The sequence below is a fragment of the Pelodiscus sinensis genome, chromosome 1, assembly GCF_052426305.1.
Source record: "Pelodiscus sinensis isolate ZL-2025 chromosome 1, ASM5242630v1, whole genome shotgun sequence".
NCBI classification, from domain to species: Eukaryota; Metazoa; Chordata; order Testudines; family Trionychidae; genus Pelodiscus; species Pelodiscus sinensis.
The window spans coordinates 346,757,674-346,782,484 of NC_143052.1; the positions used below are offsets into that span (position 1 = coordinate 346,757,674).

General features: G+C 50.8%; 2 protein-coding genes across 5 annotated transcripts; both read left to right on the top strand.

The window, feature by feature from the left end:
* Positions 1–1,757: 1,757 nt before the first annotated feature.
* WDR73 (WD repeat domain 73) lies at positions 1,758–24,070 on the top strand. 4 transcript variants are annotated; one of them, XM_075919613.2, is made up of 8 exons: positions 1,758–1,905; positions 2,292–2,359; positions 4,073–4,161; positions 7,675–7,763; positions 15,419–15,564; positions 16,883–17,047; positions 19,507–19,872; positions 23,680–24,070. In XM_075919613.2, exons 1-8 carry the CDS (start codon positions 1,862–1,864, stop codon positions 23,916–23,918), a joined length of 1,206 nt encoding a protein of 401 aa, XP_075775728.2. In that variant the 5' UTR covers positions 1,758–1,861; the 3' UTR covers positions 23,919–24,070. The 4 variants fall into 4 exon arrangements, with proteins under 4 accessions (XP_075775728.2, XP_075775729.2, XP_075775730.2 ...); XM_075919614.2 differs by having other exon boundaries at positions 1,761–1,905; positions 15,419–15,486; XM_075919615.2 differs by lacking the exon at positions 2,292–2,359 and adding an exon at positions 13,464–13,663 and having other exon boundaries at positions 1,761–1,905.
* Positions 8,465–10,300, top strand: LOC149525997 (uncharacterized). The gene has a single exon (XM_089775799.1). It carries the CDS (start codon positions 8,636–8,638, stop codon positions 10,298–10,300), a length of 1,665 nt encoding a protein of 554 aa, XP_089631925.1. The 5' UTR covers positions 8,465–8,635.
* Positions 24,071–24,811: the final 741 nt, after the last annotated feature.

The window sequence follows — 24,811 nt, forward strand, 5'->3', positions numbered from 1 at the left end:
CTGCCTCATTCTCTCTCTTCTTCTTTTTCTCCTCCTGCCTCACTCTCCTTTTCTCTTTTTCTCCTCCTGCCTCACTTTCTCTCTTCTTCTTCTCCTCCTGCCTCACTCTCCTTTTCTCTTCTTCTCCTCCTGCCTCTCACTGACGGAGTCCAAATGGCAGTTTGCACCAGCTGAGCGGTGCAGAGCTGAGTGCCACGGTGGGAGGCGAAGGGAGTGGGGTAGTGACTTACACGCCATGGGGGTGGGACCTGGAGCTTCTGACACGCCCTTTGCCTCCCGCCATGGCCCTTGGCTGCGTTCTGCACTGCGCAGCCGGGACGCTGCACAGGAGCAAGCAGCGCCTGTGCAAACCGCCATTTGGGTTCTGCTGGAGCAAGTGGCTCAAGCAGCCGTTTCGGTCCCACACGGCGGCTTGGCGCGGGACCCGGGGCAGCCGCCCCACTCGCCCTGCCCTATATCCGCCGCTGACCTCCTGACCCAAAGCAAGACCAACCCCAACTAAATCATCCCAGCCAGGGCTTTGTCCTAAAAACATCTAGGGATAGAGATTCTACCACCTCCCTAAGTAACCCATTCCAGTGCTTCACCATCCTCCTAGTGAAATAGTTTTTTCCTAATATCCAAACTAGATCTCCCCCACTGCAACCTGAAACCATTGCTCCTTGTTCTGCCATCCGTCACCACTTAGAACAGCCTCACTCCATCCTCTTTGGAACCTCCCTTCAGAAAGTTGAAGGCTGCTCTCAAATCGCCCCTCACACTTCTCTTCTGCAGACTAAATAAGCCCAAATTCCTCAACCTCTCCTCATAGGACATGTGCTCTAACCCCCTAATCGTTTTGGTTGCCCCCCCCCCCACTGTACCCTCTCCAGTGTGTCCACATCCTTTCTACAGTGGGGTTCTCAGTGATCCAAGACAACCATGGTAAGTGTGGCACAGTAAAGGAACATCTGGTTATAGAACTCAAGAAAATCAGGCAGAAGACTGCCCCCCCACACACACACACACACTGGGTGGATGTCCGGCTCAGTTTTGTTTATGAATCCTGCTTGTAGCATTTTCCCTAGTTTTACGTGACTTCCCTACTTAACAGTTTTTCTGCGCTCTAATTCAGTGCTTGCAACTGGGGAAGTATTGCCTCTCTGAGGGGCCCAGGGACAGCGTGTCCTAGGCTTGAACGTGGCCTCAAAGGGCCAGACGAGGCAAAGAGAGCGTGTGTGCCACGAGCTGGGGAAGAGCGATAAGGGCGGATCATTCGAGTGCCTGACCCTTCATTCCCTAGGGCAGGGGCAGCTGGGATGGGGCTAGGGGCCTGGTCTGACCCAGCATGGCTGTTCTCGTGCACGTTGCTCAGGCAGGGCAGGCAGCCTGCAGAGCGAAGCTGTCAGCTGGTTTGCAAGGAGGCAGCCCCACGCGCTGCTGCCCCTGGCTCCCCAGCTCTGCGCACGTGGGCACCGATCTGCGCGCGCCCTGCGCTGAGGGAGGCCAGGCCGGGGCCGGACGGGCGCGCATGCGCACAGGAAGGGAGCCAGGTGGAGACCCTGCGCAGTGTTGCCCGCTAGGAGCTGCCCTCCCGCACACCCACCTCGCAGCCCCGCCCGCTCCCGCGTGCCCAGGAGATTCCCGCCACACAGAGTGAGGCGCAAGAGCGGCAGACACGCATGCGCAGAAACAGACGGAAGCGCGTGCAGCGCCAGGCGGCCGAGCTAGAGGCTGCTCAGCAAGCGCCGCGCGGAAGGGGAGGGGGAGGAGCAGCGTCACTGGGGGAGGAGTCCTGGCAGCCGGAAGGGCGGTCGCGCTCCGTCACGTCATGTGGGAGGAGGTCATGTGACCGCCTTGGTCGTGGCGCGCTGACGTCGTAATGGCGGAGTGTGAGGACGACTGGCTGCTGGAATCCCTGCGGCTGTGAGAGCCCCTCCCCCCCCCGCGAGAGCCCGGCCGGCCCCGCCCCCAGCCGCGCAGGCACCTGCCTGGGGGGCTTCGAGTCGCTGCCTCGCTCCGTGCCTCAGTTTCCCCCGGCGCACAGGGGGCTCGTGACCCTGCTGCCAGCGCGCGGCACCGAGCGCGGGGACGGGCCCGGCGCTGTGGGGTGGGCGCCTCTCACGCGGGAGGGCTTGCCCCGGGCAGGGCTGTTGTGATGCGGGGTCCGGGGGGGGGGGGGGGTTGCGCCCTCGGCTGGCAGCGGTTCCGTGAGGCGCAGGGTTCACAGGTTTGGTTCCGTGGCTTTCAGCGCCCCCAGGCTGCAAACTGTTCCCTTGCTCCTCTTCTGATGCTGTTTTCACCGCTTCCAGCTACCAGGATTTGCATGTGTTCGAGCTGCAAGAGCCCACGAGAGTCATTGAGTGGCTAGGAGAGAAAAGTGAGTCCTTTCGCTCGTGTTTGCTGGGCAGAGTTAGGAGCCGCTGTGTTCATCGTAGGGATGTAAAAACTCATTAAAAACGTAACCATGCAGTTCCATGGCCTGTGGGGTCTGCAGTGTAAAGCCGCTGTGTAAAGCCACTGCAGCATCCGCAGTGAAGCTGGCTCCCTGGGAGTGAGGCTGGAAAGAGCTGAAGCATATGAGGGTAGCTCAGTGGTTTGAGCATTGGCCTGCTAAAGCCAGGGTTGTGAGTTCAATCCTTGCGGAGGCCATTTAGGGATTTGGGGCAAAAATTTGTCGGGGATGGTACTTGGTCCTGCTGTGAAGGCAGGGGACTGGACTCGATGACCTTTCAAGGTCCCTTCCAGTTCTAGGAGATAGGCAATCTCCATTATAAAACCTTCCCAGGAGCAGGGAGGCTTCACTGACACAGCAAAGCTGTCACCAGGGAAGCGAGGCCAGCAAGGGCTGCAGCGAAGTCTCCTTTGGAGCAGAATGTAACCTGCGGCAGGAGGGCCAATGTGACCTCTTTCTGTGTAATAGGACAGCCTCTAAGAGGGGTAAATTGCCTGTTAACAAAAAAGAGCCTGTAGGATATGAGGATAGTTGGGTGTGTAGTCATGTCAGCAATGATAGCTGTGTTTCTGACCTGTCACACATGGATCTTCCTAAAGCAGTGTAAATGCTGTCAGTCATGGTGGAAGGAGAGTTCAGAATTATGTACCCACTAAGACTGAGAATGCTCTTGCAAAATAGACTTTTTAGTTTGCGCTCTCTGGCTGGGAGTATGAAGGTACTGGGGGCCTGGATGCTGCTATAATCTCTGGTGAGTCCCCCACCTGCTACCTGGCTGCTTCTCGCCACCAGCCCACATGGAGCCGTGCTGGCTGGATGGAAAAACTTTTTTTAAAATTTCCACGGGCCGGATTGGGGAGATTCTTAGGATGCAAAAGGACTGCAGGCCGGGACTTTGAGATCTCTGTGATAAATTGACTGCTGAGCATTATTCTGTCAATTCCAGTACTCCACCAGAATTACAAGCGTAGGTGGAGATGACAGGAGAGCGTCAGCTGCCAATTTATCGCTGTGACGATACCATGGTAAGAAGATCTAAGTACATCAATGTCAGCTACATTATTTATGTAGCTCAAATTGTGTAATTTAGATCGATGGCCTGTGGTAGTGTAGATTAGGCCTCAGTGGCCTCTTTGTTAAACTCATTCTACTTTACATACAGATTGCTAAATACAAGTTCAGTCCTTAGCTGCTGTGAGGGATTGGAGATGCTGCTGCATGATGGTGTTTCTCCTACATTGCTGTCAGGTTTCACCGCCTGTGCTCATTCATGTAGCACTTCGTCCGGCAGGATTAGCTGAGAGACACTAATGGGGGACACACCTAGTGAATTTAGTTGGCAGATACTTTGTGCTGGTAGCTGAGATAGTGGTGTGACCTTATGGAGCCTAAAATGAGACAGAATTTTTTTGGAGAAGGAAACACCAGGTGAAGGGGAAAACGGGTTAGAAAGGTGAATCTCCTGCTGATGTGGAGGAGAGGGGTAAATTGATCCCGTGGCAGCACATCATGGTTTGAGACAGATTTCCCACAGTACAGCTGACAACCCTGATACTTAAATTCCCTGTTAGAGGATCATTCCCAGCGGAGGAGAGGACTCGTCCTGCACTCATCTCATGGTTTATTTTGTAACTCTAGGTGTCTGTGTCGCAGGATATGAAAATGCCAGAAGAAATGAAATTCTCCAGCTCTTGTTACCTCAAAAACTGTGTGTGAAAGAGAAGCAGGTAATGGTGGCTCAGTGGGATATTTGTTTCACTTTCGTTACTGCCCCCAAATGTGTGCAGCCAGCAGGTGTTCTACAGAAACTGGCAAAAAAACCAGGGTCCACCTGCTGGAGAACTTTCAGGCTGCAGGTAGATGTGACCTGGTTAGATACAAAAGGTAGACCAAGAACTATATTGAGATCAGTCAGTGAAGGCATGGATGTGCCTTCATGTTTCAGTGTGAGTATAGTTTGAGGAGGGGAGTTGAGCGCAGACTAACTTGTCATAGGGATGGGAGGAAAGGAGGGATCTGAATGAGGAGAAAGAAGTGGCTTGGTGAACAGAATACCTCTAAGTGCCCAGTCCTGCAGACTCCCTGCATGCAGAACCTCATGCAGAATAAGAATTTCTCTCTCTTCTAAGCACTTTACTCTGTAGATCTCAAAACACTCTACATCAGACATCGGATTCATTATCTTCCAGGCAAGTGACAGATTAGGGACTACACCCCACACTTTGAGTGTGTCCAGTACTGTTACCCACCCAAATTATATTAGACACCCTAGGACATCCGCCTTTACTAAGTTCCCAGGATTCGAAGTGTAATCCACTTGATTTAGGAACCCTCTCCAGCCTTTCCCAGTTCCTAGGGCTCAGGGTGTACTCTTTTCATGCTTGCGTGACCTTTTACTGCTGAAAGAGCTTTACGCAGTAATATCCTTATCCTCTCTTTATTAGCAATTCCCAAACAGAACATACATACTAAGCATACAGTGCCATGCTCCCCAACCCTGATCATGCCGGCAGACTTTCCCTGCTGGCCAGACAAGATCAGTCTCATCTGGATTCTCATTACTGCACATTCTGGGCATGCAGAGGATTCTTAGCAGCCCTGATCTTAGGCTGTGTCTTAGAGGTGAGATCTTCTAGGTCAGTGGTCCCCAACCTTTTGGGGCTGCTGGGCGCCCAGGGGCAGGGCCACTTATGGGCTGGGCTCCCGGGGACGGGGCCACCCATACGCCACGTGCCCGGTGCTGGCGCCACACTCCTGCAGCCGTGCCACTCCTGTGCCACACGCCCAGGGGTGAGGCTGCCCATACGCCACGTGCCCGGGGCCAGCGCCGCTCCTGTGCCATGCACCCAGGGGCGGGGCCGCCCATACGCCGCGTGCCCAGGGGCGGGGCTGACCATGTGCTGTGTAACCGGAGCTGGCGCCACCCCTGTGCCGCGCGCCCTGGGGCGGGACCGGCCCCGATCACTCGGTGGGTGCACAGAAATGTCCCGGCGGGCGCCATGACACCTGCGGGCACCACGTTGGGGACCACTGTTCTAGGTCTTTCCTCCTTATTCGTCTGTTCTTTCTGCAGGTCTCCTTTTTGGATCCCCATTTATATAGTGACACTTGAGTCCTGCTTACCTATACCTTAACCAGTCATTTCACTAAAATGTTACTACATGATTCTGTAGCCAATCTGAGCATATTGTAAGATAATTCTTTAACCAGTCATACCCCACCACCTTAATTGATTTACAGTTAGCAGTTAGCTATGGAACAGACGGGGAAAAAAATCAAAGAACCGTACAGATGAATAGGGTCCTACTAAATTCATAGTCCATTTTGGCAATTTCATAGTCATACGATTTTAAAAATGGTAAATTTCAAGATTTCAGCTATTTAAATCTGAAATTTTATGGTGATGTAGTTGATGGAGCCCTGACCCAAAAAAGAGTTGTGTGGGGGTCACCAGGTTATTGTATGAGGGTTGTGGTATTTCTACCAGTATGTCTGTATCATTGGCGGCAGCAGTATTGCCTTCAGAGCCAGGCAGCTGGAGAGCAGCAGCTGCTGTCTGGGATCTTAGGACTGAAGGCAGAGCTACTGCCAGCAGCAGCACAGAAGTAAAGATAGCACGGTATGGTGTTACCACTCTTCATTCTGTGCTACTGCCTGCAGAGTTGGACCTTTAATCAGCAGTCACCACTCTCTGGCCATCCAGCGCTGAAAGCAGCAGCACAGAGGTAAGGGCAACATGAGTATGGTATTGCCACCCTTCTTCGATGCTGGTGGGGCACTGCCTTCAGAACTGGGCACCCGGCCAACATCACAACCTATACTCTCCAGCTGTCCAGCTCTGAAGGCAGCACAGAAATAAGGGTGGTAATACCAAGAGCCTCCGAAAATAACCTTGTCATCCCCCTGCAACTCCCTTTTGGGTCAGGACCCCCAATTTGAGAAATTTAGGTCACCCACGTGAAATCTCTATGGTTCCCATTTCTCTATGGTTTATCTGTAGGGCTTACCAAGTTCATAAAGACAAAACAATAAAGAAATGGGGATTTTAGAACCCCAGTGACTTCTTGCCAGATGCTCTCAAACTTGAGATTACTTTAACCATCTTGACATCTGTTTCTGTATCTGGTGATGGCAGGTAGTATTAGGACAGGATCGCCTTCTTAACAGCTGGATATTCCGTAGTTTTCAAGTAATTTGGAGGGGATGTGAGGTTTCGCTTTTTTAGCTCATGCTGCATCCTTACGCTTCTCTGCACACTGAGTCATGTTGCCAAATTGCTATCAGTCTTCATTTGAGCATCTCTGCTCGGTTGGGATTGATCCTGCCTTGGGGAGGGGGCTGGACTGGATGACATCCTGAGGTCTCTTCCAGCTCTCTGATTCTATGATTCAGTTCTAACTCACATTCTCACCCCCCAAACAGACACTTTTGTGATCCGGCAAGAGCTCAGATTTGCACCCTTTCTTTTCTGAAGGGAAATCACTGGCATCTCCCTGCATTTATAACAAACCTTCCAAACATTATTTTTGTATTGGTAACAAGGTTCCCTCTAAGCTGGGAGAAGGGCTGCTGCAACTGAGGGAGAAGTGCCCCTCCCCCAGCAAGGGAGCTTTGTGCAGGACAGCCCTGAGCCCCTGGGCGGGGCTCATTAAGCAGCTGCGCTGCTGCACAGCTTAGAGGGAACCTTGATTGGTAGCCCCTGTCCCAGCTTGTGCTGTGCTCTTAGCTGATCTCCCAAGCACAGTGGAAACAAACTAGGTTAGCACTTAAATAGCCGTCCTCCCTGGTGCTGCAGAGAATGGTGCTTGCTTTCTGGGTGGCCTGTGCCCCAGCATGAGAGTTGTAAATCCAAAGTCATGTCTGCTAGTAAGAAATGCCTTGGAACCTCCAATGTCTTTTTTAGCAAGAATGTTAAACCCGGGTGTCTGGCCACACCCCAGCTGTGGTGATCCCTTTGCAGTTGTAATATTCCTCAGCTCTTGTCTCAAACTGTGCAATGATTATATGTTGGGCTCCTCCCCAGAGCTGGATGAGGAAACACTCCCTGGATATCAGTTTTTCAGAGTTCTTTTCATCCCAAGGGATCCCAAAGCAACTGCATAAATCTACAGTATTAACCGTAACTGAGGATGCCAGCCATTCCAGACCTTGACCTATTGCCCTGTTACCTAGAAAGAATGAAGAAATGTTGAACTGACCAGCATGTGCTAAAGAATAGCATGTCTGCTTCTGCTTTTTAGGGTTTGTGTCCCGAGAGAGATTTCAAGGTGGAACAGGGTGGATTTTCCGATCGCCCTGTGTACAGCCTACAGCATGTACCAGACACCAGGTATGTGGACGGGGACTTTCTGGCTCCTGTTTGAAGGATATGTAGGTTCTTCTTTGAGTGATGTCCCCATGGGTGCTCCACCGTTGGTGTTGGGTTGTCCCTGCACTGCAGATCGGAGTTTTTAGGAGCAGTAGTCAGCCTGACCGCGCTTCATGCCCTTTTAATCTCTTGCGCGGTGTGGCTCCCGCCAGTTCCTTCTTTGCCGCCGGTGGTGGCAAACTGAGCGAGCCTCCTCTCCTCAAACAAACCCTGTCAGGAGTACAACAGAATCTTGTTTTAGTTTTAATAGTTAGTTGTAGTTAGAATTCTTATAGCGTTATTAGTTATAGTTCGCAGTTTGAAAAAAAAGTTCTTTATCTTCGTTAATTATATAAATAGCTATGCCGGGCTCTCCTGGCTTTAAGAAGTGCGCTACATACCGTGACGCGATGCCCACATCAGACGGCCATGCTGATTGTATTAAGTGCCTCAGCAATCCGTCCATTGTGGCAAACCAACTGGTAGGGCACGTAAGGACAAAGAGATGAGGCTAAAAATGTTCCTATTTGACAAAGCGCTTCAACCTGCGGAGCTTTCTCATTCTTGTCTCCACTCCGTGATCTCTTAGGGCTGAGAAAAGAAAAGCTGTTTCTCTTCAGCCGGCTCCTTCTCGAAAAAGAGCTTCACCAGCCTGTTCTCTACCATCCGCCTGAGTAAGCGTGGGTGACAAGCCTGGCACGTCTGGTCCTCTGACATCCAAGCATAAGTTGCTGTCAGAGCCACAACCCTGGCAAAGACCTACAGTCCTGCCGTCAACAGTCTCAACGACCTGCCGCTCAGCACCGCCAGCGACTGCATCAGCCATCACGGTACCAACAAGGTCGGCATCCTCCATGTCAGCACCGCCCACATGTGTGCCGATGACCTCGGCATGGGCGACCTCGACACATACATCTGCACAGGCATTATTGGCACCATATGTCCCATCCAGCCCTCCGGTGCCAAAGAAAGCACCTTATAAATCTGGTTCAATGAGGCAAATGAGTCCGGAACCGTTGACTTCCTCGCTGGCACCATCCTCTGCTCCACCTTCTCCGTATTCCCCTCAGTTAACCAGGAACAACAGGAGTCACACTCCACGTAACCAAACCAGACACCATAGGTCTAGGTGTCATCTGTCACCGTGCCCTTATACAAGATATGCTGCTCAGTCTCCTCCTCCCTCTTCAAGAGGTTCACCACGTTCTCCACACCTCCCAGTACATCATCATATGCGCTACAGGAGCGGTCACTCATCTCGATATGTTTCTCCAGTGCGGTCTCACCACAGGCGACCCAGCCCAACATATGGCCCATATTATTCTCGACGTGCCTCAACTCGTCATCACTATCATCGCTCTAATTATGGTTATCCTTGTTGCCACAGTCACCCGACTTCTCATGATCCTTCAGTTTTTCCTCAACCTTCACATAGTCAGCAAATAGCAGTCACACCTCCCAACTCTCCTTCTACGGCTCACCACTCGGTACTGGAGGAAGATCAACTATCCGAAGTTGAGGAACACTCACCAGACGTATCATCAACCGATCAGTCATCATCATCCCCTGATGAAGCGGTTATACCTGATGACTACTCTCCTCCTGACGACCTGAAGCAGTTTCAGGAGCTCTTTAAGAGGGTGGCTACATCTCAGGACATTCCATTAACCGAAGTACCAGAGAAACAACACCGTCTTTTCAAAAATCTTCAGTCTTCTCAACGGGAGAAAATCGCAATACCCATAGACGAGGCTATTATGGATCTCGCTGATGAAATCTGGCAGACTCCAGCTTCAGTGCCACCTACCAATAAACGCGCTGACAAGAGATACTTTGTCCCTCCAGAGGGAGCTGACTTTTTATTTTTCCACCCTCGACCGAATTCATTAGTTGTTGACGCTGCCCGTTACAGGTCTAAACTTCCGCAATATAAGAACACTGTGGAGAAAGACAACAAACGTTTGGACTTGTTTGGGAGAAAGCTTTACTCTTCCTCCACCTTACTTTTACGTATAGCCAACTACGCAGCGTTACTGTCCAATCATAACTTCGACAACTACACAAAGCTTACCTCCCTGATGGAACACTTGCCAGACTCCAAGAGATCCATATTAAAATCCATCGTTCAGGAGGGTTATGCTTCCTCCAGGACGGCCCTCCAAATAGCGCTTGATATAGCGGACACAGCAGCCAGAGCAATTGCAACATCAGTGGTTATGAGGAGAGCCTCCTGGCTACAATCTGCAGGAGTCCCTCGTGAGCTACAATTGAAAGTTATAGATCTTCCTTTCGACAGGCAAAAGCTATTTGCTGAAAAGACTGACGATGTGTTGCATTCCAGCAAGAAATCCAGAACAACATTGCGTAGACTTGGGATGTATACTCCTCCATACCGCCGTAAACGATATATCCCATATAAAAAACACCGGGTGTTCTTGTGCTCCAGAGATCAACAACGCACTTTTGATCATTCAAGGAACAAACAACGCCCTGAAGAGTCATCCACAGAGCACCTATAATACCAGCAACCAGGCCAACAAGTAACAGGTTTGACCTGTTGGTCAAGGGTCTGCAAAATCTCCCCATCTCATGCAAAATACCATATTCCACCCCAGCCTTTCACCACTGTCTGAGGCCTTTCCGTCATTGCTTGCCTGCCATCACATCGGACCGTTGGGTCCTCGAAATAATATCAGGGTACGCTATCCCATTTCCCCACCCTCCCCGGCCCTCTTCAGGGACCCTTTTCACAAAGATCTGCTAAAACAGGAGGTGCCGCCACTGCTCAACCTCGGAGCAGTGGAAATGGTCCCTGAAGGCTTCAAAGGCAAGGGGTTCTACTCCCATTACTTTCTCACCCCAAAAAGGATGGAGGCCTATCTTAGGCCTCCGCAGATTGAATCGGTATCTTTGAAAATGATTCAAAATGGTTATCCTAGCTTCAATAATACCTGTGTTAAAGAAGAGAGACAGTTTGCAGCCCTTGACCTGCAGGATGCCTATTCTCACGTACTATTCACCCTGCACACAGACGATTCCTGCGTTTCATGGTGGGAACAGATCATTACAAATATCAAGTGCTGCCATTCGGCCTTTCTTCTGCACCCAGAGTATTTTCAAAGATGCTGGCTGTTGTCTGCGAAGGTAGGCCACAACAGGCTATCATTATCTTTCGTTATCTAGACAATTGGTAAAAGGCCCGTCGGAAGTAGAGACTCATCGAATGGTAGCAATAACCAAGCAAACATCTGAACTTTTGGGCTTCATACTCAATACACAGAAGTCAATTCTACAACCTACACAAACTCTAGAGTTCATAGGTGCTCAATTAGATTCTTTATCAGCAAAGGCATACCTTCTGAGGCAAAAGTTTCAAGCAATCCAGGACCTTGTTGCTAATCTTACCGCCAGCCCCACAGTTCCCATACTTACTGTCTTCAACTTATGGGTCACATGGCCTCTAAAACCTATGTGATCGACTACGTCTGCTTGCACTTTCGATGTCTTCAGCAGTTTATGCCCACCACAAGCAACAAGTGTACAGACTGGTTTCCCCTCCCTTCCCCTCTCCTCCTCTCCCCTCCCCGTCTTAAAATCTCTGGTATGGTGGACCGATCCTTGCAGTCTTCTAGCAGGTGTACCATTTCTTCGAGACCAACCTTCTGTACACCCAACTACCAATGCGTCCCTTGTTGGAGCCCCACATGAATGCCATGTCAATACAAGGATGATGGACCGCACAAGAGACCACTTTACATATCAATTTATTAGAACTCAGAGCTGTTTTCAATGCATGCAAGCATTTCATTTCACACATTCACAACAAAAATATCAGAGTATTGACTGACAATATATCAACAATGTACTATATAAATTGCCAGCGAAGTGCCCAATCCAATATTCTATGCACTGAAACAGTCAGATTATGGAACTGGTGCATACGAACCAAAATCACCCTCGTTGCTTCATACTTACCAGGATTAAACCACATAACAGCAGACACTCTTAGTAGACACACTGTCCCAGACCACGAGTGGGGAGCTGCATCCTTGGGTCCTCCAATCCATCTTTCAAAGTGGGGTCTCCCAAAAATAGACCTATTCGCTTCCTAAAGAAACAAGAAATGTTGTCATTACTGTTCCAGAGCTGGCACCGGACCAGGATCTCTAGGGGGCACCTTTCTCCTCAATTGGAAAGGCCCCTTCTTATATGCATTTCCTCCTATTCCACTCATTCCCAACGTGCTAGAGAAGATCACCAGAGACAAAGTGACAGTTATTTTCCTAGCACCATTTTGGGCACGACAGTTATGGTTTCCTTATCTGTTTCTGATGTCTCCTCAGCCTCCCTACCACCTTCCGATCCATCACGATCTCCTAACTCAGAACAGAGGAACCTTACTCCACCCACAGCCACATCTCCTGCGCCTAACAGCTTGGCTCATTGTTGGTTCTACCAAGAAGAACTACAAGGTTCTGACCAGGTAGAAGAGGTTCTTTTGCACAGCAGGAAACTATCTACCCACACCACTTACCTCCAAAAGTGGTGTAGATTCCTTTCCTGGTGTTCTAATAAGAATTTAGACCCAGCCATAGCGCCTTTACATAAAATTTTAGATTACATATTGTCCCTCAAGGACGCTGGATTAGCTCTTGCCTCTTTAAAAGTACATCGCTCGGCCATCACTGCCTTTCATCAACCAGTAGAAGGGTGGTCAATCTTTGCACACCCAATCACAAGGAGATTCATAAAAGGTCTTTCCAACCTATTCCCACCACGCAGTGTACCACCACCATCGTGGAATTTGGAACTGGTGCTGGACACTCTTACCCGTGCACCCTTTGAACCTCTAGCTACCTGTCCACAGTCGATGACACTAAAGGTAGTCTTTCTATTGGCAATCACTTCTGCCCGCAGAGTGAGCGAGCTAGCAGCCTTACTGGTGGTTCTACCTTATACCATTTTTAACAGAGACAACATAATACTACATTCTCATCCTTCCTTCATTGCTAAAGTATGTTCGGACTTCCATGTAAATGAACCAATCGTACTCCCTTCGTTCTACCCTAAACCACATTCAACAACAAGACACACAATATTCCATTTACTTGGCATACACAGAGCTCTTGCATTCTACATAGACAGAACTCCATCTTTCCTGAAATCTGATCGTCTACTCATTTCTACAATAGAGCGTACTAAGGGGCACCCTTTGTCATCACAACGCATTTCCAAACTCATAGTCTCCTGCATTATACAATGCTATACTTTAAGGAATAAACCACTTCCTCAAACACCTAGAGCACACTCGACAAGAGCAGTGGCGACTTCTACGGCTTTTCTCCATGGGGTTCCCCTCAAGGACATCTGCAGAGTGGCTACATGGTCCACCAATGACACTTTTATGAAGCACTGTGCAATCTCGCAGACTTAAGTAGAAAACACTATCGTGGCCTCCATGGTCCTATTGACCTCCGTAAATCCGAGGCCCACCTACCACTTAGACTGGGTACTGCTATACGTTCACCAACAGTAGAGCACCCCACCGGGACATCACTCCAAGAAGACGAGGAAGTTACTCACCTTGGTGCGGTAACAACGGTTCTTCAAGATGTGTGTCCCCGTGGGCGCTCCACTACCCGCCCTCCTCCCCGCTTCGGATTCTCTTCTTATATTTTCCAGATACTGGAGCGGACTTGAGGAACTGGCGGGAGCCGGACTGCGCGAGGCATGAAAAGTGTGCGAATGGCACAAAGCGCATGCACGGTCCGGCTGACTAATGCTCATGAAAACTCTAATCTGCGGCGCTGGGATGACCCAACACCAACAGTGGAGCACCCACGGGGACACACATCTCGTAGAACTGTCATTACTGCACCAAGGTGAGTAACTTCCTCATTTGTTTTGGTCAGTAAAAACTCCCTCTACCTAATAAGACTTGTGAGCTTTTAGCGAAGCTGGCCAGCAAAATGAAAGTGAAGGGCTCTAGAGAGCCCCTCCAACATGCAGACCTGCCAAGGGAAGTCAGTAGAGCAGGAATGTGTGAGAAACTCTCCGTGTGGAAAGGACTTTGTCTCCTTCCTTCTCACTTCATGCCATCCCGGATTCCCCTTTTGCTTTCTCTGGCTGTTGCCCCAGTTGGCTACTATTCCTCCCCTCCCCCACCCTTGCTCTCTTCTGCTGTGATGTTGCCCCTCTTGTCTTCCCCCCTGGGACAGGCCCAGAAATGCCGGGCCCCAGGCCAGGTGGGAGGAGGGCCTTGAGGGAAGATGTGAGGCTGGGAGCTAGCCTCCCTCAGCCGGCCATGCTACCTGGGTCTCTGGCGGAGCAGTGGCCCTTTTTACCGGCTCTGGGTACCGCACGAAGCTGCTGCTGGCCCTGCGTGGTATCACCACATGGGCACAGTGCAGTTGGACCAAGGGCGTCAGCAGGACAGTTGATGCACCATGCACAGGCACTGCCACTACCACGATTTAAAAGCAGCAGGGAGATCCCTACCTGGGGCCTTTTTAAGTCAGCTGGGCCCCTGCTCAGTTGCCCCTTTGGCCCTCTGCTGTGGGCAGCCCTGCCTGTGGCATCTCCTTGGGCCCGTGTGGATGTGCCGCTGTGCACTCCGCTGGTTCGCTCCTTTCTCTTCCTCCTGCGGCCCTCCCTCTGGGGCTTCTCTGCAGGGCCTTGCCCGGGAGGGGGGTCTTAGGTCTCTCACCCCCCAAGAGGTCTCCTCCCCTTGCCACCCCAGTACAGAAGTGCTCGAGCTGGTGTGGACGGGGAGCATGGGGCAGCTGGCTCCTCCCCTCCTGCAGCTGAGAGTCTCTGGAAGGGAGCAGCTGTAGCGAGGAGGCAGCGCCCCCTTGTGGTGGGAAACCACTGACAGCTCTATGGGGGCAGTTGTCCCTGGTGGGGGAATTTTTAGCAGGCGGGGGGGAAGTTCCTGCAAACAGCCACCCCCCCAACTCCCGCAGATCGTTCCCTGGAAGTTTTCCAGTGCTTTGCCCCCTCCGTTGTTCTAGGCTGAGAGTCCGTTGCTGGTGTTAAAGCAGGGCAGGAATGAAAATGCAGAGCAGCCCAGGGTGTCTCTCTGGTCCCAATGGTGCTCCAAGGACTCAAGCAACTGGCACCATCGGCTCTGCCTTGGACTCTCACCTCCCTAGGTCCAGCGCGTCCTTGCCCAGGAGAACGCTAGGGGCCATGCAAACAGCCAACTTCTCGTACCTGTTCCTTCCCGCTGAGCCGCCCCACTTCTTCAGTGGGTTCCCCCCCCCACGCAGGTGCACACCCCTCTGCTAGCCTCCCATCCTTAGCATTTGCTGACATCGTTCTCAGTCTTGCTTTGTGCTGCAAACACACCAAAGCGGTGGCTCCGCCCTGGGGCTGCTGTGACAACCGGGGCTGGAGGAGAGGGGAGGCAAGAACAGGCTCCTGTGAGCCCCCCCATCACAGGCAGCACGAGCATAGCTTGTTGCCACAAGTGTGTCCATCCTGCCCCAGCTGCGGGATGGGAGAAACTCAGCCAGTGCCCCAAGTGTGGCGGGAGGAAACGGAGGGAACAGACACGCTTGTCCTCACCGGCATGTGCCAGTCCCGAGGCCAAAGGCCCCTTCCTGGCGCGCTTGCATCTGGCTTCCTTCTTTTCACAGCTTGCTGGTAACAAGTGGCCCGCCAGACGGTTCCCTGCAGATTTGGCAGCTGGCAGCAGAGGACACGGGTGAGTGCGTGGTGGGGCAGCTGTGCCACAGGAGTGGGCTGGTAGCTCGACAGTCTGCTGCTGACTCCTGCATCCCAGGTGATCTATCAGGCACCATTGACAGCTTGCTCCAGAGTTCTAGAGCTTCCCTGTGTCAGGGTCATGTTAATTCATCCCCTTGTGGGGGTGGAGCACTTGGAAGGCGCAGGGGGAGGGCAGAGTCTTAACGCCCCTTGTTGAAGCGCCCGGGAATGATGGAGCACAAAAAAAGACTCTGTGACCTACACTGTCCAAAATGGCTGGGCCTTATGGGGGCCCAAGCTGAGACCCCCCCACCCCCCGAAGGGCAAGTGAACAGCGTCTCTGAGAACCAGGCTCGCTAAGGTGTCTCAGATTGAGCCCCCAGGATCACTAGTGGCTGGAAACTTCGGCCTGCGTGTCCAGAGTGGAATTGTGATGCGGAGAAGCCTTCGCTTGCCAGCTGTGCGAACGTTCTCAGCCCACACCTGAGCCCTGCGCTGGAGGGAGGCTTCCGCTTGTACAGTTCAGGTCCTTTGACCGGCCCTGGAGCCCATTGCTCTGGCTGCATGCAGGGGATCTTCACTCAGTGTCAGTCACCACGTGGCTGAAGGCCTGGCCTGAAGGTGGCCTCGGAGATGTTTGCCGGAAGTACGAGTCCATGTGCTGTCCTGAGGCCAGTAGCCCAGCCCAGTTACACTGGGAGTTAGGACAGCTGGGATCTTCTGGTCCCATGTGAGCGCTTGCACCCACAGTTGTCCCATTCACCTCACTGGCATGACGCCTAAGCAGCAGCTTTTAGCAGTATGACCAAGGGCTCTGCGCACTGACCCTTTGATATACAGCAAATCACATCACAGCGCTGTGCCTCAGTTTCCCTCCCTGCAAAGTTGGGGGGTTCCTGGCGTTTCCTCACTTTGTGAAGCATAAGAATGGCCATACTGGGAGGGACCAGGGTCCATCTAGCCCAGTATCCTGTCTTCCAATGCCAGATGCCCCAGAGGAAGTGAACAGAAACAGAGGATCATCAAGTGATCCCTCTCCTGTTATCCTTTTCCACCCTCTGACAGAGGCTAGGGACACCACATCTACCCATCCTGGCACTGTGAAGTCTATGGAAGAAGCACATTAAATATTTATTTCAATTATTTTATTTATTCTGTTGTTTAATGAAAACAAGCGACTTGTTTAAAGCTTTTGTATCCTAGGTTTCCTAAATGTCTAAATAGACCATTTTATCAGACCCGCTCTACTGCCGTGAAGAGTGTTTTTGCCCTTAGAAAAGAATTTAAAATATCAATTGTGGGTTGACTTGTAATTCAGCTTCACAAAACACTTAACAAAGGTGAGTCACTTGGTTCTCGTGCTGTTACAGCTCAATGCATGTCTCTTTAAATAGATGTTATTAAATCCGTAAGTACCATCCCTGCGGGAAATGACAGCAAGAAACCTTGGGCTAAAATTGCAACCATCTTCGCCAGAGCCCCTTGTGTCCTTCATGGCTCAAGAGTCAACAATCTCCAAGTGACAGAGATTGAATCAAAGAAAACCATCTACGCAGCAGGTATTTAAAGAAAAACCACATCTTGTTGACATTTATAAAGAGGGGGATGGGAGGGAAGATTTCATACTAGTCTAGCTAAGCTGCATGCTCTTTAAACCAGTGCGGTTCAAGGAAACGTTTTCAAAACCACGTAACCCCAGTGCAAGCCAACGAGATGTAGGCACTTGATTCCTTTTGGCACTTACCAACATTTTAGCCTCAGCCTTTTTCATACGTTGACCCCATGTTGCAGCAGGACATAGCTTTGGCATCCTCCTCTAGCCGGGAGAAAGGTTGGGGGTTGCAACGCTATGAATCCAGCTATAACCATAAGGTGGTGAACTTGTACTCCTTAACCCTGATCTAGGAAATTATACTGAAAAACTCCCCTTTTTTGAGCACAGCCTGGTGCCTGTCCGCCGCCTCCTAAATCCTCCACCTTTTTCAGCATCGTTATTCCCCTGTTCAGAGTGACACGACTTCTCTTGGTTGGTCAAGCTCTGTTGGCACAGTGACGTAAGAACACACACAGTATAAGTGGTCCCCCAGTGCAGCACTCACTTAGAATGACCTGCCTGTTGGCACTTTAGAACGTGGCTGCACTGGGGCTCTAGTGGTTTAGGAACGTAAATCTCCCTGTCAGTCGGTGAATCTTAGCCCCTTCTGTACATTGTACCCTAACTCTGTCCAGGGTCTGAAAAATTCCACATTCCAGGATCTGGTTTCTCAGTCCTGTCCGACTGATCCTGCTTTACTCAGCAGACGAGTCTACGTAATCTCTCTTAAGGCTGCACACTTAGCAAGTGGTGCTTTGTTACTCGCCTGTGGGGAGCTCATCGGGAATGTCTCCCCATGCGTGCCTTTCCTCCCCCAGCAGTGCAGAATTAGGGTTTGTTCATTGTGCTCATAAGAACGGCCGTACTGGGTCAGACCAAAGGTCCATCTAGCCCAGTATCCTGTCTGCCGACAGTGGCCAGCACCAGGTGCCCCAGAGAGGGTGGACCGAAGACAATGATCAAGCGATTTGTCTCCTGCCATCTCTCTCCAGCCTCTGACAGACAGAGGCCAAGGACACCATTTTATCCCCTGGCTAATAGCCTTTTATGGACCTAACCTCCATGAAATTATCTAGCTTCTCTTTAAACTCTATTATAGTCCTAGCCTTCACAGCCTCCTCTGGCAAGGAGTTCCACAGGTTGACTACACGCTGTGTGAAGAACTTTCTTTTATTAGTTTTAAACCTACTCCCCATTAATTTCATTTGGTGTCCTCTAGTTCTTCTATTTAGGGAACTAATAAATAACTTTTCTTTATCGGCCCTCTCCACACCACTCATGAGCTCTTCTGAACCCTTTTAGTTGCTTTATCTTGTCGTGCTCTCCCAAACGTGATCCCTCTGCAATTTCCCGGCCAGCTGCCATTCTGTTGACGGTCACTCTGTTAAATGCAATCAGAACAATCCCAACAAATCCGACACTTGAGGGGCAACACTTGTATTCACCCAGCTAGTAAGAATCCAGGTGTCAGTCACTGGGACTGGTTTACAGAGGGTTAGCAGCTGGGAGGGGTTGTCCTGAGGGGGCATTGGGAAGTACAGGTCTATAGCAAAAATAGCTGGCATGTTAGGGTTCTATGCTGCTGCTTTTCTTTCATTAGCGAAACTCTTAGTAGCAAGGCTGAGAGTATAGCAGTGGGGCTTGTATGCAGTTTGGTGTGGTGGGGGGAGGAGATTTGCGTATGGAGCAACCCTTGTGTTGGAGTAGATTCATCTGTGCAAGTCTTTTGCCCAAGGATTAATTTCACCCAGTGAGAGCAGAACATTCTCCTTAAAATATGAGACTGTACCACAGGGGTGGGCAAAATCCAGGCCCAAGAGCGAGATCTGGCCCGCCAAGCATTTCTCTCCAGCCCATCCAGCTGATGAGCAGAAGGGCAGATTTACAGCTGGCCATGTGTGTTTGGCTGCCCCCCACCTTGCTCCATCCTGCAGCCCAGCTGCTCCCAGGATTCTCCTGCCAGCTGTGCAGAGTAGCAGGGGGAGGGGGGAAGTGTTTAAGTCTGAGTGTGTCCTCCAGCCTCTGTACCCCATCTCCACAGAGCAGGAGTTGGGGGGAGGGTGACGCACAGCCGAGCTGCTCCAACCTGAAGCCCCACCCCTTCCAGGGAACCTGGAACCAGCCTGTGACCATGTATCAAAATTCTTGAAGAGGCCCCTCCCCCCTGCGAAAATCATTCTTCCCCCCCCCCCCCCCCCACTGTCCCATAAGACACCTGGGGCGTTTTCTAGCTCACTGCTGCTAGTCCTGCCTGAAAGCTGAGCCTTCCTCTTTCTGAAGCAGCTTCCCTGGAGAAGGCTGAAGTCTGCTTCCACGTAAAGTTTCACTCCCCCGCTTGGTATGTTTGTTACCCTGCAGTATCTGAGCCTAGCAGCTGTAGCTGAGCAGCCTGCAGAGTCTGAGTTTCTCTTCCTCCTCTTTTAGCCTCTCGTAGCAGCGATGAGATCAGCGGCCTGGCATTCCTGGACTGTCATACTTTGCTGGCCTGCTGCGTGAAGGGCCAGCTGTGCCTGGCAGATGTTCGGCAGCCGCAGAGTCCCCTGGGTGATGCATCCATTCCTTTAGCACTCGGTGGGGAGCAATGGTGCATGGGCGTCCTGCTGGGCTGTGGTGCAAATGCACCCACCGTGGCCCGACTCTCGTCAGGAGGGCAGCTCATGCTAACGGACTTGAGAAACATCCCAACGCCTCTGAAATCGGCCAAGTGCAAGGTTTCTGCAGGCAGCCCACGCGCGGAGTTCCTGTGCGTCTCCTGGGCGCCTGCTCTGGACGGGCACCTCGCCATTTCAGGTAACTCCAGAGGAGGGGATTGTTTGCCGTGTGTTTTCAGCTCTGGTTTTCTGAACTGAAAGCCTGGTCCCGTGGCAATCAGCGTACCCATGATGCCTTGCTTTAGGATGTGGCTTATGGAGTGAGATTATGTGGCTGCTGGTCCGTTGGGATGCTGCATGTTCCATTTCCCTGAGAGCTAAATAACAACACTCGATGGACCCAACTCAGCCCTGGTATAACTCCGTGGATTTCAGTAGAGTTACAGCAGGGTGGGTTGGGCACAGTGCCTGGGACAAGGTGGGAAGTGGGGGGCAGCTTCCTCCAAGTAGTCACATGCAGTAGGAACCTGACTCTGATGCAGCCCGAGGCCTGCTCCTGCTTTTGTGCACATGCTGAGCGCTGGTGTGCGTGTATGCGGTTAGGGCTTGAGCAAATGCATAAGTGCAAGTTGGGTCTCCAGTTACTGAACATCAGGCTCTATGCGATCTAGCAAAGGCCTCTTATTCCACATTTCCGTCAATGCTCCGAACTCATCTGAGGTCTCCCATCACAGATTGCTCCTGTGCATTGTAGCAGAATCCGTCAGCAGTCCATGCAGGTAATTACGGACCAGTCGGCTTAACTTCAGTACCCAGAAATATACGACAGAGAAGAATTAAGCAATCAATTTCATAGAATCGTAGGGCTGCGAAGGACCTCAACAGCTCAAGTCCAATTCCCTGCATTCATGGCAGGACCAAGCACCATTTTTAGACCTTCCCTGACGGATGTCTGTCTAACCTCTTAAATATCTCCAGAGATGGAGATTCCACAACCTCCCTGGGCAATTTATTCCAGTGTTTAACCACCTTGACAGTTAGGAACTTTTTCCTAATGTCCAACCTAAACCTCCCTTGCTGCAATTTAAGTCCATTGGTTTTGTCCTGTCAGAGGCTAAGAAGAAAATTTTTTTTCTCCCTCCTCTTTGTAACAATTAGGTACTTGAAAACTGTTAGCATTTTCTCTCTTTCCTTTTCTAGACTAAACAAATCCAATTCTTTCAGTCTTTTTTCATAGGTCATGTTTTCTAGACCTTTAATCATTTTTGTTGCTCTTCTCAGGACTTCAGTTTGTCCACGTCTTTCCTGAACTGTGGCATCCAGAACTGGACACAGTACAGTCTGGCCTCTAAAATCTGGGAGTGTCTGGTCCAGCAGCATCTGGGCCACGGATATTACTGGACCAGAGAGACCCAGCTGGCCAGGTTCAGTAGCACAGCCTGGGTTAGGCTGCCGGTGGGGAGCGCAGCCCTGGCCAGAGCTGATAGCAAGGAGCATAGCCCCAGCCTTGGCTGGAGGCAGTGGGGCTGATGTGGTCAGAAGCACAGCCTTGGTTGGGGCCGGCATGGAGGGAGGGGACACAGCCCTGGCCAGAGCTGGCGGCAGGAGGCAGCTGGGCATGCAGTCTGGGCCGGCACCATGAGGGTGCAGCCCTGGCCTGGACTGGAGGGAGCAGGACAAGCCCCTGTCCAGGGCTGGAGCAGTGGGAGACGCAGCCCCAGCCAGGGCTGGTGGTAGAGTGTGGGGGTTGGAGGCAGGCAGGCAGGGAGCGCAGCCCCAGCTGGGAGCAGAGTCTACAGCTGGGTAGGAAGCCTTGAACTCCTCTGTTCCAGCAAACTCCGTGGTTCAAGACCACTGAGGTCCCGAGGGTGCCGGGCAGAGCACCAACCTGTACTCCACTTGAGGCCTAATCAGCGCAGAGTAGCCCGGAAGAATGACTTCCCGTGTCTTGCTCACAACACTCCTGCTAATATATCCCAAAATGATGTTGCCTTTTACTGCCACAGTGTCACACTGTTGACTCATATTTATCTTTGGATCCACTGAGACCCCTAGATCCCTTCCCTCAGTACTCTTTCCTAGGCAGTCACTTCCCATTCTGTGTGTGTGCAACTGATTCGTCCTTCTTAAGCGGAGTACTTGGCATTTGTCCTTATTGAACTTCATCCTGTTTACCTCAGACCATTTCTCCAGTCTGTCCAGATCATTTTGAATTATAATCATCCAAAGTACTTGCAAACCCTCATCAGCACATTTTATAAGCATATTCTTTATGCCATTATCTATATTGTTGATTAAGATATTGAATAGAACCAGATCCAGAACTAATCCCTATGGAACTCTACTCATTTTGCCCTTCCATCAGTATTGTGAACTATTCATGTCTATTCTTGGGGACAGTTATCCAGCCAGTTATGCACCCTCCTTATAGTAGAGCTATCAAGGTTGCATTTCCCTAGTTTGTTAATGAGGTCATGAGAGTCTGAATCAAAAGCCTTACTAAAATGTAGATACGCTACATCTACTGCCTCCCCCTTATCCATAAGGCTTGCTACCAAGTCAAAGAAAGCTCTCAGGTAGGTTTGACATGGTTTGGTTTGACAAGTATATGCTGACTATTATCTTCCATTTGTTTTCAAATGGATTCATTATTTGCTCCATTATCTTTCCTGCCACAGAAATAAAACTGACTGGTCTGTAATTTCCTTGGTTGTCCTTATTTCTCTTTTCATAGACAGGCACTGTATTTGCCCTTTTCCAGTCTTCTGGAATTTGCAGATATCCATTTATATCCACGGGTATCCGCATCTGCGTCTGTCAGTGCAGATATCCACAGCTCATTTTTGCAGATACGGATGCGGATACAAATTTTGTATATGGGCAGAACTCTAATGGTAAACAGTTTTCAAGTAGGAAAAATTGTTATATGAAGGTGAGAGGGAAAAATTGTTCTCCTTAATCTCTGAGGATAGGGCACAAGGGAGGACAGTTTAGGTTGCCATTATGAAATACTGGAATAAATTGCCTAAGGATGCTGAGGAATTTCCATCATTGGAAGTTTTAAAGAGCAGGTTGGATAAACGCCTGTCGGAGATGGTCTAGTTGTTACTGACTCCTGCTTGGAGTGAAGGGATGGTACTAGGTGACTGGTTGAGTTTCATTCCAGTCCTATACTATGATTCTGTGCTGCAATATAAGGGTATGTCTAGACTACAGGCTTTTGTTGACAGAGGCTTTGTCGACAGATACTGTCGACAAAGCTTCTGTCGACAAAAAGCGTCTAGACTACATCCAGTTCTGTCGACAAAGCAAGCCGCTTTGTCAACATGAGAGTGTAGATGCAAAGGACAGTGTAGATGCAATAACGCCTTCTGTCGACAACTCTGTTGACAAAAGGCGTTATTCCTCATAGAATGAGGTTTACCGCTGTCAACAAAACTGATGAGTTCTGTCCATGTTATGTCGACAGAACTCGGCGGTAGTGTATACGCAGGTATAGCTTTGTCGACAAAGTCCACTTTTGTCGACAAAACCCTGTAGTCTAGACACACCCTAAGTGAATAGTTGCTACCCAGATGTGTGCAAAGAGCTAGTTTCCTCTTCTACTTAAAACACAAATTCACACTGGGAACTGCGTGGAAGCTGTTGGTAAAGGCTATCTGTGCCCCAGTGCCATCCGTGGACATATATACCGATTCAGGATACCCCGTGTCCTAAGAACATGAGGTTTTGTCTCCTCTGGGATGGTACGAATGTAGGTGAATGAATTCTTAGGTCACCTGAGCCTGCATTGTGTTCCTTACAGCTGTGGATAAATACCTGGTTCCTGGTACCAGGACTGTAGCCTGTTCAGTCTCACTTACCCTGCACAAGAGGAGTCTGGGAACAGGAGCTCAGTGTTAGTGGAACTCGCAGTGCACGTAAAGCAGGCAGTTAGGGATCTATGCTCAGCTGAACAGGCGGCTGTTTCTATAGTCTGTGTTCTTCTTGTATTCTTTTAACACAGGCTTCCATGGGACCATTGACATCTATGACACGCAGGGCTGGCCTGTCTCTGGCGTGGAAGCAGAGCCACTGTTTAGTCACAAAGGACATCTCTTCAGTGGCACGGAGGGTGGCGGGGATTTTCCCCTGGTCACAGCTCATGTTTGGCATCCCTGGAAGCCGAGAACATTGTTATCAGCAGCAAGTGATGGCTCCCTGCATGTCTGGGACTGGGCGGAGCCGCACAAGAACAGTTCATGAGAACTCTGAGTTACTTTTTTTCCTGTGTTTCCACTCTAAACTCTGCTCCCTGTGCATGAGTGACCCTGTCGGAAGGGGACGCTCCAGACTGATGCTCGGTGTTCCCAGCGTGTTGTACACATTTCGTTATTTAAAACAGTAAGAATTGTAAACCTCTGTCTCATGTGTGACCATTTGTCCTTTTTTAGTTTCTCCCCACCTCCCCTTCAGACCACTCCCATGTGGCCTGTGTCTCTGTTTCTCTCAGCTTCCCTGAGCTTGCTTCCCACACTACACGGGGCAGTTTGCAACCACAACTGGCAACGTTTCTGTAAAGTTATTTTGTACCCTGCGAGCAGTCCTGCTGATGGGACTAGTGCCCCCGGCTCCTTGGCTGTAGGCAGCAGCCTTTAAATGCTAATACCCCTCGCTTAATTTGTAGGGCTTTGTCGCCTCTTGTGTCAAGAAAGTGTGGGTGGTAATATCTTGTAGCTCATGCAGAGCACTTATCAGGATAAGTGTCTGATCATTTAGCCTCCAGTCCCATCCTGTGGTTATTGCTGCTGCTCCGGAGCCGTATTGCACATGGTGCTTTACAGACCCGATCCCTGCCCCAGATACCTAACGCCTGCAGCCACGTTGCCTGAGCAGCACCCCGCCGGCATCAATAGGATGCCTTGTGGTTATACAGTCTCCGCTTGAGGCTTGTGGGCCCAGAGCGCACTGTAGAGGGTGTTGGGCTGCAAGGTGGCAACACTTACACCTGACAATGCGCTGTTGAAGTTTGGCTTGTGTTGCTCTGCAGGGTTTTGTGTAGTGTGTGCGTGACATAAAGGGCTGCCAGGCCATGCAAAGGGGGTGAAGGAAAGTGGATGGAAGCAGAGGGCGTAGGGAGAGAGGGGGTCAACTAGAAC

Bases quoted from the DNA above. Each gene is read 5' to 3' on its own strand.
- WDR73 (XM_075919613.2), top strand. From the start codon at position 1,862: ATGGCGGAGTGTGAGGACGACTGGCTGCTGGAATCCCTGCGGCT. The intron at 7,764-15,418 runs GTATGTGGACGG...TTCTTTTCACAG, and splicing joins CAGCATGTACCAGACACCAG to CTTGCTGGTAACAAGTGGCC. The intron at 19,873-23,679 runs GTAACTCCAGAG...CTTTTAACACAG, and splicing joins CGGGCACCTCGCCATTTCAG to GCTTCCATGGGACCATTGAC.
- LOC149525997 (XM_089775799.1), top strand. From the start codon at position 8,636: ATGTCAGCACCGCCCACATGTGTGCCGATGACCTCGGCATGGGCGACC.